Raw genomic sequence first — 15897 nt, forward strand, 5'->3', positions numbered from 1 at the left:
ATAAGATCATAATAATTTCCCATGTGTCATGGTCATTATGCATACACACCTGCTATTGCTAAGTTATAATGTGATACTTCCCCAGGAGCAAAATAATGTGAGATTTAATACATTTTTCATTTACAAAGACCTTTGTCAAGTTTCTGTAAAATGTCATTGACTTAATTTTCACATAATATTCATTCTTAAATCACTATAGTTTTACAAAATTCAGCAATCAAAAAATGATTGCTTAAAGATTTAAGGGTTTTCTTTGAGATTAGAACATTTCCAAATAATGCATTTTATGCACTTAAATTGATACAGAGAAATTTCTTTGTCATATTTTTATTGTCGAACTCTTTCCCCTCAATCTATTTCTGTGAATAAACCTAGTGAAACAACTGTCCAAAAACCACTGCATCAGTATTTTTTAAGAAAATTAATCTCTGACATAACTCACCACGTCTTGGTTAGTGAATCATGGGGAGAAATCGAAAGTAAAGATGTGGACTTCTAAAACCTATTATACAGTATGCAAAGCACAATACAGTACAATTTGTATGAAGTATATGTTAAGGTTTTGAGAAAGTTGCAAAGTGAATAAGTAATATATATGCATAAAAATGTTATAACTGACAAAATGTTATATAACTAACTTTATGGACGAATGTAGCATAATTACTTTCCCAGGAAGATGTTAGAATAGGATGCTTCTGGTTACTGTTTGTAAATCAGCATCCCATAGTTAATAGCATGCATCATGATACTTCCGTACACATTGTCTTGTTTTGTACATTACAATATGAAATTATTAAATCAGGCTAATTAAAAAAATATCACCTCACATACATTTTAGTGGGGAAAACTTTTAAAATGCATTCTTCTCTAATGTATTGATTAGTATTCTTTTAAAAAACAGAATCAATAGGAAAAAAATACATATATATAATTCTGCAAGGGGATATAATAAGCAGATTTACAGAATCAGAGCCAGGAAAGTCCATAATGACCGTCTGAAGAGCAAGAGGATCCAGTAGCTGCTCAGCCTAAGAGGCTGGAGGCCACGGAACATGAAGGATCAAGAATGTAGCACCAGTCCCACAGAGAAAGCCCGAAGCACCCTGGAGAGTCACTGGTAAGAGCCTGCACTGAAGGGCTAAAGAAACTAGAATCTGCTATTCACAAGGGTCAGCAGCCCCAAAAGACACCCCTGGTCAGGCAGAATGGAGCTCCCAAAAGTCACAGCAGCCTTCTTTTTTCTTTCTATTTCACTTCACCCTGGCAGCATGGGGGGTCCTCCTGATTCGGTTTGCTCATCCCTGGGCCAGTCATCTCTGGAAACACTCCTGCAGAAGTGCAGGTTAATAATCTCCCAGGGGGATATTAATCCAGCCAAGTTGTCATGTCATGGCCATAGTCACATTTACCCATCTCCAAGTATTTTATATCATTTATTACATTCAAAATTTTGTGCAGTATATAAATAAAGTTTATTTCTCTCATCCAACTGAAAATTTGCACCCTTTGTTCAAAATCTTTGCTTTCTTTATCCATTCTCTTCCGATATCCTCTGGTAAATAGTCTTCTATTCTTTACTTTTATAAGTTCAACTATTTTAAATGCCACATGAAAGTGAGATCATATAGTCTTTCTGTGCATAGCTTATTTTATTTTATCATTATGTTCTCCATGTTTGACTATGTTGTCCAACTGACAGCATTTTAATGTTTTTTTTAAAACTAACTAGTAAGTAGTAAATTTTTATCTATTCATCTGATAGTTAAGTCACTTCCATATCTTGCTGTTGCTAACAATGCTGTAATGAGCATGAGTGAAGATAACTCCTCAGTGTACAGATTTCAACTCTTTTGGCTCTATCCCCATCAGTAGGATTTCTGGATGACACGTAATTATATTTTCATTGTTCTGAGTAGGATCCATAGTGTTTTCGGTAATAACTATGTCAACCTATATTCTTGTGAATACCACACAAGATTTCATTTTTTTCCATACCTTTACCCAACACATGTTATTTTTTGTCTTGTTAATTATAATCAGTCATACAGCTGTAAGACAATATCTTATTGTCCTTTTAATTTGCATTTTTCTTATGAGCTGTGCTAATGAGTAGGTTTTTATTTTTAATGGACCATTCATAACATCTTCTTTTGAGTAAGAAGACTGACATCTATTGATGTTCTTTGCCTACATTCTGATTGGGTCTTTATTTCCTCCATTACTATTGAGTTGAGTTCTATACATATGTTATATATTAGTTCCTTATCAGATGTATGGTTTTCAAAATTTCCTCCAAAATATTGACTGTCTCATCATTCTATTAATTGTTTCCCCTGATTTACATACAACTTTTAGTTTGCTGCAATATGAATTTTTTGGCAGAGAAATTTAATTACATGTGCATTTGGAGTCATTGTCAAGAAATTTTTTCCCAGACCAATATTGTAGAGATTTGTCTCTAGGCTTTCTTCTGGTAGTCTTACAGATCTAGGTTTTATATTTACATTCATCTATTTTAATTGATTGTTTAATATGTTGTGCAACAATAGATCATCTTCTTTATTTCTGTGTAAGAATTTTTAGTTTTCTCAAGAACACTTAGGGAACCTTTCATCCTTTCTCCATTGTAAACTTTCAGCACCTATGTCAAAATCAATTGGCCACAAGTGTGTAAGTTTATTTATAGGATCTCTGTCCTAATTCACTGCTCAATATGTCTGTTTGTATCCTAATGTCATGCTACTTAGATTACTATAATTTTGTAGAATACCTTGAAATCAAATATTGTGATAACTGCACCTTTATTATTTTTGCTTGGGATTGTTTTGGCTATTCAAGTTCTTTTGTAGTCCCATATAAATTTTATATTTTCTACTTTCCAAAAAAAATTGTATTTGCACTGAGTCTGTAGATTGTTTTTGATAGTGTGAACATTTTAACAATATTGTCTGGCAATCCATGAACACAGAAAATATTTCCACTTATTTGTGCCATCTAAATTTCTTTAGTCAGTGTTTTGTTGTTTTCAGAGCATAAACCTTTCACCTCCATGGTTAAATTTACTCTGAAGAGTTTACTAATGATGCTATTCTAAGTGACTTGATTTCTTAATTTCTTTTTCAGATATATTTTATGTAGTAAAGAAAATGTACTGATTTATGTGATGATTTTATAAACCTCAGTTTTACTAAATTTGTCAGTTCTAACAGTTTTTGTGGACTCTTTAGGCATTTAAATCAATTAGATAATGTCATCAGCAAACAAAAACAATTTCACTTCTTTTCCTAGTTAGATATCTTTCGTTTGTTTTTCTTGACTAATTATCTGTCTAGAATTACTGCCAGTAGCAAATTGAGTAAAACTTATGAGTCTTCTCACTTAATATATTGTTCCTGGGAAAAAGATCAACTTTCAGGGAAAAAAAGATCACTTTTTAGCATTTACGTAGATGTTAATGGTGGGATTTTCATATGTGGCCATTAGTGTTTCAAGAGACTCCCTTTCATATCTTATTTTTCAGGTTGTTTTATTGTGAAAAGATACTGAATTTTGCCAAATTCTTCTTCTTCATCTTTGAAACAATCATACATTTTTATCTTTTGTGATGTTAACATAGTGTAGAACAATTATTGTTTTACATATGTTGAATCATCTTTGTATTTCAAGGTAAATGTCATTTGATCAAGGTGAATGATATTTTTCATGTATTTGTGAAAGTTTTTTATTTAATATTTTGTTGAGAACTTTTGCATCTATGTTCATCAGAGTTAATGGTCTGTAAATGTCTAGGAAATGTTGGCATCATAAAATGAATTTAGAGTTATTCCCTCCACATCAGTTTTTTGAAGAATTTTAGATTTTCTTTTTTTTTTTTTTTTGGCACTGGGGATTGAACTCGGGTCCTTGTGCTTGTGTGGCAGGTGGCGAAATCACTGAGCTAAATCCCTGGCCCTAGAATTATTGATAATAGTTCTCTCTTTAGTAGAATTCTAGTGAGAAGCCATTTGGTTCTAGACTATTTCATGGGAAATTTTTAATGCATTTAGGAGTATTGCTCTGGTCTCATTTTTTATTTCTTCTTGACTTAGCCTTAGCAGGCTGTACATTTTTAGGAATTCGTCCGTTTCTTCAAGGCTAACCAATTTGTTGGGTTACATGTTTTCATACAACTTATTTTAACCCTTTGAATTTTTGTGGTGTTACTTGTATTTAATATTTTGTTTCTACTTCTATTTATTTGAGTCTTATTTTTTTTTTAGGCTAAAGGATTGTCAGTTTTATCTATGCAAGAGTCAAGCTTTAGTTTCATTTATATCTTTTATTGTTCTAGTCTTTTTTAAAATTTCTGTGCTGATTTTTACTCTTTTCTTCTTTCTATGGATTTTGAATGTGCTTTGTATTTTTTCATTCATTGAGGTATATATATTTTGGTACCAGGAATCAAACTCTGAACCCTGAGCTTGCAAGGCAGGCGTGGCACCACTGAGCTAAATTCCAGGCATTGAGTTATAATTTTATAGCCTTTGTTAGAACTCTTTCTTTCCTCTTGATATACACATTAATTGCTATAAAGTTCTTTCTTTGAATTCCATCTGTTGTATCCTGTAAGTTTTAGTATATTGTTTCTACTTTCATTTATGTCATGATTTTTAAATTTCCCATTTATTTTTGCACCATATGTTGTTCAGGAGCATATTGAATAATTTCTACATATTTATGACTTTTCAAATTTCCTAACACTATTGATTTTCAGCTTTACTCCATTATATTCACCAAAGATGCTGCACATAATTACAACCACAATGAATATGTTACAACTTTATTTCTGGTGCAGCATAGGAGCTATCTTGGAGAATATTTCACGTGTCCTTGGAAAGAATGGGTAGTGTGTTGATGTTAGATGGAACAGTCTATGCTTATGTTCTAGGTGTAATTGATTTAAAACATTGTTAAAGTTCACCATATCCCTAAAATCTTATGTCACATGATCTTTGCTTTGTTAGTCAACTTTTGAGATTTGATACTTTGATTAAAAATGCTGATAGGATATCTATCTCTCATTATTTTACACATGAAAATGAATAATAAAACTGTACATAAGACTGATATTCAAAAGCAATTTTCTAAAACTTCACTAAGACATGATAAAACTTCTATATAGGAATACCATACTATAATGTTAGAATGTAAAATGGTTAAACCAGTGATATCTGATCACATAAATATTAACGTGAACTAGCATGGATTCTCTAAGTGATCTCAGACCTTAGATGTACTTTCTTTTTCATAAACTCTGTAATCTTCAAACGTATTATGGGGATTGCCATATTCCATTATGCATATCTGAAATCTAACTCAAGGCTTTCCTGAATACTACGCTTAAAAGTTGCTATAGTAAGATTTAAGAATGTAGCTATATTTTCCCTATATAAGTACTAGCTAAATTTTCATTGCATTTAGAGTTATACACATTGTATATATTTTTAAATTTAAAAACATGTAGCTTGCCTGAAAAACATTATCAGGGTACTGCAGGATATCCCTCCATTTTAAAATCCCTTTATTAACATTTACTTCATTGTTACTATAAAAAGTCAATGAAGACTCTAACTAAGGTACTCTTTTTGTGTTATCTTTTTATTTTAGGTAAATGAGATTTTTTTTCATCTAAACATTGACTCATCAGGAAGATATTTGTAATCATTTAATATTTATAACAAGTTAATCTAAATAAATCTGTCAAGATCTACTATATAATTCTTAGTTATTTCCTTCCAGTAAATTAACTGCTACATCTATGCTACATATATTTTGTGGGTGCAATTTACAGGATTCAAATAGGAAATGATTATATCCCAAAAGCCCCGATACCCCAACTACTGTCCTTCAAATACATTCTGTATTGAATGAGCACCTTAATATTTTGAAGGTAGGCTTTTTTGTGTGTGTGTTGTATTTGCATGATTTTAAAGCCTGGAAAATTTTAGACTCAAAATTAGTTACATTTCAGTAATTAAAATGTCCAAGAGAATATTTTCTACTCTCTGAATTTTCCTAAAATATAGGGGTTTTTGGTTTGTTTGTTTTTCAATTGGCCATTTTAGATCTGCTTCACTCTAGGAAAAATCCAGAGGTAAAACTCTATCTTAGTTCCACTCAGTCTTCAGATCTCTGGTCAGTTAACTTTATTTGCTCAAACATTTGAGGTTAAAAGTGGCATAGTCCCATGTATTGGGCACAGTTAGTAGTTCTGGCTTTATGAATGATGAAATTTGAGGAAGTTTCCATAGTTCACTTTGAAAAAATTCTGTGAGATCTTTCCTCTATATACTCAAGGTGATCAATTCTTTATGAGACATAGTCAATCAAAGAATCTTTCCAGAAAAAGTACACAGATAATAGTTACAAGCAGGTTCTTTGCCTGGGAAACTCTAACATTAATAACACTGATTCATGTAACACAAATTTCAAAATTTTTGTTTTGGGAGGAGAAGATTGGTTTGTTTTTTCTTGCTTCAGTGAAGATACCCTTTTATTTATTTTTTCATCTATTGATGCATTTCAAATATACATGATGATAACATTCATCACAGGGAATTTGTACCTGTGCATGATATACCTTGATGTTTCTTTTTTCCCATCCTCTCTCTTCTTGACCCCACTTTCCCTCCTTATTTACAAAATTATTTTATTTACACTTTTTTTCAAGTCTTGAAGAATGGAACATGGGGATATTTTGGACCTATTTTTTCCATTGTTGATTTTTGAATTTTTTGCTGTATCTCAGAAAAAAAAAAAAAGCTTCATAACTCCCTATTACCTTTATTTGTTGTTTGTTTCCTGTGCTAAAGCAGGCAGTATTTGAGCAGAGAAATTATATATTATCCACTGTGTACTTAGTAGCAACATAGTTCTGAAGCAGTCCTCTAGAAATGCCTTGAAATAATAATTACTTCATTCATAGTGGTCATAGCCCACAATTCTACAGAGAAGGATAATTGCAAGGATGAAAACAACTATGTGCATTAAAATGAGAGGGAGCTCTTGATAGAAGTCCAAACTGAAAAAAGTAAGTATCAATGGTAACTCTGAAGGAAAGAAATGAGATCATAATTGACAGTAGTTCAGGAGCTAGAACTCATAAAGAAGGAAAATTAAGATTGAATTTTTAAGAAAAAAAGGAAAAACTCTAGAAAATGTCTTCTCAGTCTTAAAACTATTGACCTCAACAATGGAAAAATTCGATGAATGTCTGTCTTGAACATTGTAGATTGCTTAGCAGTAGCCCTATCCAATACCAATAAGACACACACACCAAGATTCAAAAACCAAAATTATCTCCGAAGATATGTGGATGTCCCCTGCTGATAAAATCACACTCATAACACTAATGGAGAAAATTCTGAGTTCATCACACTCATTCCCAAGGTGAAGGCAAATGAGAAAGTACTGAAAGTGCAGGACGTAGGGAGGCAAAATATATGACCCATTCTGTCACCTGCAAGCATGGGAGGGAGGTTTAAATTAAGAAACTGTAAAGAGAAATATTTAAAAATAAAATTATTAGCAAGATGCGTGTACAAACAAGAGCTGCCATTGCAAATTGCCAAAGCATGGTAGGAGCCAGTGTTCCCTTAGCTATTCAAGATGGGGGATGAGCACTCATCTTGGATTATTCATTATACAAGGAAAAATTATTGATAGGGTGTGCAGGATGATGTTGTTGATGATAAAATGGGATCTGGGGGAATTATCAGAACAAAAATTGTAAGTACAATTGTATTCTTAATTTACTAAAATGCAAAACTATGATTTCTGCACTCATCTTTTAAAGTTAGCTATTTTTGCAGAGAAATAGAATTTTTAAAATAGGAATTTAAGAAATAGTTGCACATGGTATCAGTTCTTTCAAGAATGCTAAACAATTGAACGATTTCAAGGAAATTTCTTTTTAGTCTTTGAGAACTGAGCAAAGACTGACTGACATTTTAACGGAGTCATGGCAGTAACAGTTTAGCCACAATCTCTCTCTCTTTTTCTCCTTCCATCCTTTTATTCTTTCATTTCTTTTCTAAAAGAGTTTGAAAATACAGTACACTTTACATTCATATGTAATAGTATTTGTAAATGTGAATACATGTGTATTTACTGGAATAGTCATGAATTTTTATTTGTTGCTTAGAAAATGAAGGTCAAGAGGAAGCAGTTAACCTTTGAAAGAGAAGTAGTGGCAAATGAAAGGCTTCATCTTATGTGTCTTGTTGTCAATTACATACTTCTCCAAATTGCCCTCAATTTTAACTTCATAGCCAACAATAGGTTTAATCTGAGAAATTACACACACTCACCCTGTCTAGGTCTTAGATGCTAATTATTGGCATGTTTTTCTCCCCCTCCATACTCTTTCCTTGACCCTACTATGTGTGTCATTCACAGCTCCATTGCCTGCCCAGAGTTCCTGAACATTCTCCAGTACGATTGATGTCTGTCTCTATCTTACCATACGTCATCATTAAAACACATTCTGGGCCTCCCTCTAAACCAATTCAGAAACTGAAAGACTCAGATTAATGCCTGTATTAAAAAAAATAAAAGCTGAAAGGGAAATTTCTGAAAGAAAAAGATAACCATATAGTTAATTTGATAAAACGGCATTTGAGAATATACATAAGGGATTTTAGGTTTTTTTAGACTTTAGGACTAAAATATATCTTAAATTCAAATATATTCATTAAAATTAGTATTTTAAATGAAAGTATGAATTTAAATTGTGTAATTAGTGAATGTAAATAAGTATTTAGCACAATATTGTATTATATTATTGACAAAAATCTTAAAATATTTATTTCCTAGTCTATTAACTTGAATAAACCACAGAAACTATAAATTCAACTTGAGACAAATGCTAAAAAATAGATTTTTGTGTCCTTATAAGTAGATTCAGAGAATCTATTTCTAGCTGAGAACTGCTATGTAGTAGCTCAGCATGTACTGTATAGAAAGGAACTAGTGAATGTATTCCATAAGTTCTCTCCCTGTGTCTATGCTCATTAAAGAGTTTTACGTTTTGCTTTTATAAAGGACCACAGAAAGAATAAACTTTGAGCTGTACATCAAGATGTATTTATAAATTAAGTATTTGGAGTCCTAGTTATCCATGTTGATTTAAAATTGCAGACTAGTTTTCTCTGTCAAAGAGACAAGTTGCACCTGGTGTCTGGGAGAATTCAGTATGACTAGTTAATTCAATCTGCTAATTAGTTATTAAGCTCTGCTCTAAGAGATATAGAAAGAAATATGAAGTACATTTCTTAATTTACAGTACCGATATTCTGCAATAGGTGTGCTATAATGTGGCATATATAATGCAGTGAGAACTCACTTTACCAGGTTTATTAAATTCTCATTTAGGACTCAATGAAGAGAAACAGATGGAAATAAGTCAAACAACTGCTATGTCCAGGAAGAACTAACAAAACTGTTTCAAGTTTCTATGGTCAAGGTTTCTGTTATTATATTTTTATGGTTATTTTCATAACCGAAAAGTTTCCTACTGCAAAATTCATAAAATTAACCTTTATACTGTGTTCTGAGTCATTTAGTCAGTGAAAATTGTGATAAAACAGCCACTTGTTACTATTTGCTAAGATTTGCTTAGGTGGTTGTTTCTTTACCTTGAACTTTTTCCCCATATATTTCACTTTAATGTCTTCATTTCCATATTACCAGTTATTTTAAAGAGACAATCATAATTGGAATATGATAAAAACCTATTGGGTTTTAAAATCTGTGCAAATAGCTGGGCATGGTGGTGCATGCCTGTAATCCCAGCCCTTGGAGGGTGAGACAGGAAGAGCACCTTGAGTTCAAGGCCAGCCTAGGCTACTTAGTGAATTCAAGGCCAGCCTGAACTACATAGAGAAGCTGTCCCAAAAAGCAAACAAACCAATAAAATCAATGAAAATATATTCTCGCAAAAATGGATTTTCTTAGAAGACAAAAGCTGAGCACAATTTTAATAAATGACACTCTTTCCTTTCCACCCCATGTCACAGTAAGTAAATAACTTTTACTGACTTATTTTACTTTATACAAAGGCAGCCATGTTGTGATTTAAGAAAAATAAGGAATTCAAATATCTGCAATATGTTTTATTGTAAATAACCAAGATTTTTCCTTACGGGTTATTTTTGATAACATTTGGTATCTAGTACTGTAAAATATTGAAAATATTTTGTATATGTCTTTTCTTCCTCACTGAACTTAAAATAAATGTACACATACATATACATGTAGCTATGTAATGTGGTAAGATATAACTTTCTCATTGCTTTCTAAGTATAAATTCAAAAGCTGCAATTTTAATATCTCTTTGATACATGAGTTATTGGGCAGAACTAATTTAACAAATGAGATCCTGCATTTAATATGCTGTATTCATACCATAGTTTTTCAGACTAGAATTATACTACATAAATAAAAATCCCTTAGAGGTTTTTGGAGAATCAAATTCGTATGAATCATGATCCTAAAGACTTGCAACTTTCCTTAATAAACACATAAAATAAGAATGCAAATATTTGCCTTTGATAGACTTACCTTGCCCACATACTGATAATCAGATCCTGTGTACTCCTCCAGTAAGAAAAATTGATTCCACATCCAGCCACGTTTTTGACGATGCAGAATTTTGCCATCATTCCTTGGTCCACGTGTACCTAAAATCCTTCGCTGAAGCTCAGGAGTCCTTCTGAACATTATCTCTGGAGAACATAAATGTGGCAGCCATACCCAGAGTAGAAATAGTCTCAAAAATTGATATATTGTCATAGTTTACTTCGTAGCAAATCCCGACGTGGATGAAGAGAAAGTAGTCCTGTTTTACCAGACTGGATTTTACTGTGTTTCAGCTGGTTTCCAACATTTCATCAGTGTTTTGTACATCTTTTCACAAGCTTCAAACAACAAACAAACAAACAAAGTCAGTTGACATTATGATTCTTACCTATCAATTTAAATTTAACTTTTCAAGGATTTACTAATAATAGCAACCGAAATATTTTTTCTGCTTTCAATACGATTGATTTGACAAAACATTTCTTGTTTCATAAAATATTTACAATTTATAAAATACAATTGCAAATAATTTCAAACAAATTCTAAAGAAGGAATCTGACTACACTTTCATTTTTCTTTTTATACTTTAACAGTTTTCAAGAATTATAAGTCTTGTATAGTGGAAAGATGGATTTTAGTTTGCATATAATTTCCAGTGTCATTTAACATAAATTAAAACTTTGAAAACAAAATCCTGATGCAAATAAATGACAGGAACCACGTATTACTTATAAAACACCATGACACTAAATTTTATTTCTTTTTCACTTTCAATAGTTCCACAGTTTCTTCTTAATCATAGGTCAAAGTAAAGTCAGAAACAGAATGAAACACATAAAAATCAGGAATGCTTCACTTGACAGCCTCTCCTCTCTTTTTCAGGTAGTCTGTGGGACACTGGGGGTTTCCTATGCACAAAAGAGTCCACTACTACAGTGAATCAATCTGTAACATAATGAAGGTCAGTGTGCAGGAAGATTGAATCACGTCCCAGCTGTACTGTGCACTTCTAACCAACGCACTGCCACTGCCCTGCTCTAGAAATCTATGAAACCCTAGTCTCACGGTGGCAATCATCTATTCACTGTTCTCTACCCGTCTTCCTCCCAGTATTTTCTCAACAAAATCTCGAACACGATTCCATTAAAATATAAATTAGGTAAGTCACTTCACTGTACAGAACACTCTTCTGGCTTCTGATCTCAGTTTGACTGAAAACCAAAGTCTACTCCAAAATACTGCACTGCACTACCTGTAGCTTCTCTGAACTGTTTCACTTTATTTCTCCACCTCATCTGCCGACTGATTCTTCTCCACCCACAAGGTTCTTGCTTCACCCAGCAGCACAATTCACGTGCTTCTTTTCTCAAGTAGGACCTTTCTACTTTTGTCCTGTATCTGAAATGCTTTTCTTGTAGATAGCCACATGGATCCCCTACATACTTCAGGTCTTGCTGAAGTACATTTCATACAGTGCATGTATTTCATTCACTTATCATGTATATATTCTGTCACTCTACTACAGTCTCTTGAATGAAGAGAATTTAGGATCTTTTCTACTGTTGTATTCACTGAACCTAGAACAGAATTTTGCAAATATTAGATACTCAATAACCTGTTTAAAAGAATCAATGAATTGTATGAATTATTAGTTAATATCAAAAATTACAATTACCTGTTCTGTGTCTACACACTCAAGTACTTATGTATAGAAAAGCATGATTTTACGTTATAATTGCTTTTATTCTCATTTATCTTATCATTGGATTATTTTTATTTTAAAATTTTGTATGGATTTTTACCTTTTGCTAAAATGAGTGGACTTTATTTCACATTTGTCACAAAAAGTGGTTTGGAAACTAAAAAGATGAATTGCATTTGTCTTATATAATCGTTCCAAGTGTTCTGGTGTTTATATTCATGCTTTCATCCACAATTATTGGTTAGCAATCTATTTACATTTTTCTTTTATTATTAAAAAGATTGAAAGGTTAATGTAAATGAGCTTTAGAAATATGATTAATAATGAAACATTATTTCCCTTGAGTATGTTAAATGACAGTGGAGCTCTACATAACATATGAATTCATACAACCTGATAGATGTAAACACTATTAAAATATATCATTAAATGCTCTACTTGAAGTTTAGCAATTATCTGATGCACAAAATTGTTCTAAATTCCAAAGCACTGACATTACAGAAACACAAAATGATTAGATTTTAAGAAGTATAAACATTTACCAAACTTACGTTTTGTCATTTTTATACATCAGGATATGCTACATGGTATTTTCTAGAAATTTATGTTGTTCCTAAAAGAAGAGTTTGTCTAATTAAGAGTTTTTGCTGTCTTTAAAAAAAAGTATTAAAATTTACTTTTAAATCACTTGCAAGTACATTCCCTATCAGTGATCACTTCTGAAACAAGTATAAACTTTCTAGTAATTTAAAAGACAAAGCACAAGTATTTGGGGAAGGAATAAGTGGAATTGTATCTCAAAAACCTGTCAATAAATAATTGACTCTCCACATTATGAATGAGAAAATTTTTTCTCTATTCTATTTTCAATTGTTCAATTACAAAATTATTAAAGAATTTTAACACAATGCATAATTTGAAACAATTAAAATATATTTAAATTCTATTTTGCATAGAGACTATTGCACAAAAATGTTTCAAACAAAAACATTACATAAAAATAGAAAGTTACATTGCCCAAAGTAATTTTCCCTGGATATAGCCTACATAGGTAGGAGCCTATATGTAGACATTTCAAAACTTTGCTTATTTATTATCAGTGCTGACTAAAGTTATAGCACATCTTCGACATTTATGTTTAATTCAGAATTATGAAATGGTTACTTGATACATTTTGTTATTTGTTTGCTGTTTCTTCAGATCTTGAAGCCTTTTGTTCTCTTTTCAGTGTGCCACGTCACTATTATAAATTATCATTACTTCATGAAAAAGAACTTACAAATTCAACTGACAGGTTTTCTTAACCTCAATCTTTCTTATTTAAACTATATCCTACAGGGTGCTAGCTAATTAATTTTCCAAAACCCATTTCACTATGAATTAAATCAATTAAAAATTCTGAACATGACTACTAATGTGACGATAACATCTGAATTTCCTATTTCATTGCAATATCTGGAATGATAATTTTTAAAAACTTTTGCTTTACATTACTGTAGTTCCAGTCTTAAACTGCAAACCTAATAAGCTACTTCTTATGTTTATAAATTACTTTCCCACTAACATGTTTCACTATTGTTCAGGAGATTATATCTTATTGAATTTCCCTCAGCAGCAAATAGCATGCTAGTAAATAATCCTTGAATTAAGTAACTGATATTTTTAAAAAAATAATATTTTTAATAAATTGGACTACTTATGATAAAAATTAATAGCTTAATTTTAGAATATGAAAATATACAAGGGAAATGTTGCACTTTTCAAAATTATATAGTGTTATAACTGAGTCAAATATGTGGAGACCAAAGTAAAATACTAAATGTTAATGAAGTTAATAAAATTCTGCAATGTAATTTTCAGTTAACAGACTTTTTAAGAAATTCATTCTAAACCCTATTTCCTTATTTTAATCTCAAATATAATTTAACATCAAATCACATGAAAGTTAAGAACTAATAAACCACTCTAGCATTCTGCATCCCCACATTTCCTTGTAATAAATGATTCTCAAATTTCAAAGTAAATTAAGAATTCTTGGGTTCCTTCTTAACTGTTAATTTTCTCATTTAGCAGGTCTCAGGGAGAGTGCATGACTGTATTTCCAACCTTCTCCAGAGTTAATCCGAAGGCCATGGGACCACATGTTTTTAACAGCAAAGCTGTGGACTCGCTCAAACCTTAAATCATACTCAAAATGTGTTCATGACTTTTTTTCTGTTTAGGATTTCAAAGCCCAATATGTAACCTATTACAGCGATGGGAAAATAAAATATATAGTGACTGCAGTCAGAAAATCAGAATATTTTAAAAAATAAAAATATTTTAAAGCATTTGTCTCATTGACTATTGTACTTTTATAATCACAAGGTTTTATTATTCCTCTGAAATGCTTATCATAAGCATTACTTCCTTAGAACTTATGCAATGTATTACATGAGAGGCCAAGAAATGCAGATCACAATCTGATTTACTAATTAAGTCTTCACACATCACAGCTGATCACTTCAGCTACAATCCATCCTTGGCTAATAAAAATAATTAGTCATTCATCAGTCAATTCATTATGTTAATTAGGATCTTAATGTATGAGATTTATTTTAAATTCACCGTGTATTACAGTAATAGAAAATGCTAAAATTGTTGAGGCCAAATCCAAGTCTACATGAGCGAACAATTTATTCCTTTTAAAATTTCATACAACAAATACAGTCTAATGAAATTTCAGCATTGAGAAATAAAGGAACGTATTTCAGGGGTGTTTATACAATTAAAATGAGTCAGTGCATACTAAATACTTCCTTTTTATTCAGCTGATGCCATTTTATGCACCTAGCATTTAACAGTATGTGAGATAATTGAATCAAAGCATTACACTAAGGGCTCAAATAAAATGACTCCATATGCTTGATCATATTTTCCAAGAGTTCATTACACATTACCTACTGTGTTCTAATGTCTTGGAAAATATGTGACTCTACATTGAATATTTATCACTCTATTTTAAGTATTCTGCATATGTATTTCTGTTTAGACTGTAAATTCAAATCAGTGTCATATCTTGCATGCAAAATTACTAATGTAAGCATTCACACAAAGTGTTCAATAAATATTTCTTGAATAGTACTGAGTATTATTATTCTTTGTAAAACATTGCAATAAGAAGGAAACAGGCTCCCCTCCCTAAAAATCAAACAAAAGCAAAAAAATATATCAAGGGCCATTTACACCATTTTATCTCAAATTGTATTTGCATTTAAAGTAACAGGACTTGCATAAGATGCTGCTCCAACAGGCAGTGAATCTTTTTTGAGTGAAATATGCAGCAAAAATGTTTACTAGTCTCAAAAGTTTTCCAACAGCATTGGGACTGTTATCAATGCAGAAAGAATTCTAAAATGTTCTGGACTTTGCAGTTCTTCTCAGATTAAAACTCCTCTTCAAGTAAAACTGTTTAAATAATTTTTATTCTCCAGGAATGTGACTTATACTTAATATGTTTTTTCTAGGGATGTTATGCACTAATATTCTCATATGATACTTTGGAGAGCCAGATGTAACTGAAATAGGTTTTGATAGTG

General features: G+C 31.5%; 1 protein-coding gene across 4 annotated transcripts in view; it reads right to left on the reverse strand.

Annotated features, from left to right (window-relative positions):
• The window catches only part of Cdh10 (cadherin 10), a 202128-nt gene that overhangs the window by 132686 nt on the left and 53545 nt on the right, over nucleotides 1-15897 (reverse strand). For 3 of the 4 annotated variants that reach the window (XM_004870573.4, XM_087189267.1, XM_004870572.4), the window contains exon 2: nucleotides 10600-10955. In XM_004870573.4, the coding sequence (XP_004870630.1) occupies nucleotides 10600-10830 (231 nt within the window). In that variant the 5' untranslated portion in view covers nucleotides 10831-10955. Of the gene's footprint in view, nucleotides 1-10599; nucleotides 10956-12870; nucleotides 12893-15897 lie in introns of those variants that run through there. The other variant, XM_087189266.1, reaches the window with a different exon arrangement.

This window comes from Heterocephalus glaber, unplaced genomic scaffold (genome assembly GCF_053883595.1).
Source record: "Heterocephalus glaber isolate CG9 unplaced genomic scaffold, H.glaber_assembly_v1.0 deba00001538, whole genome shotgun sequence".
Classification (NCBI taxonomy): Eukaryota; Metazoa; Chordata; class Mammalia; order Rodentia; family Bathyergidae; genus Heterocephalus; species Heterocephalus glaber.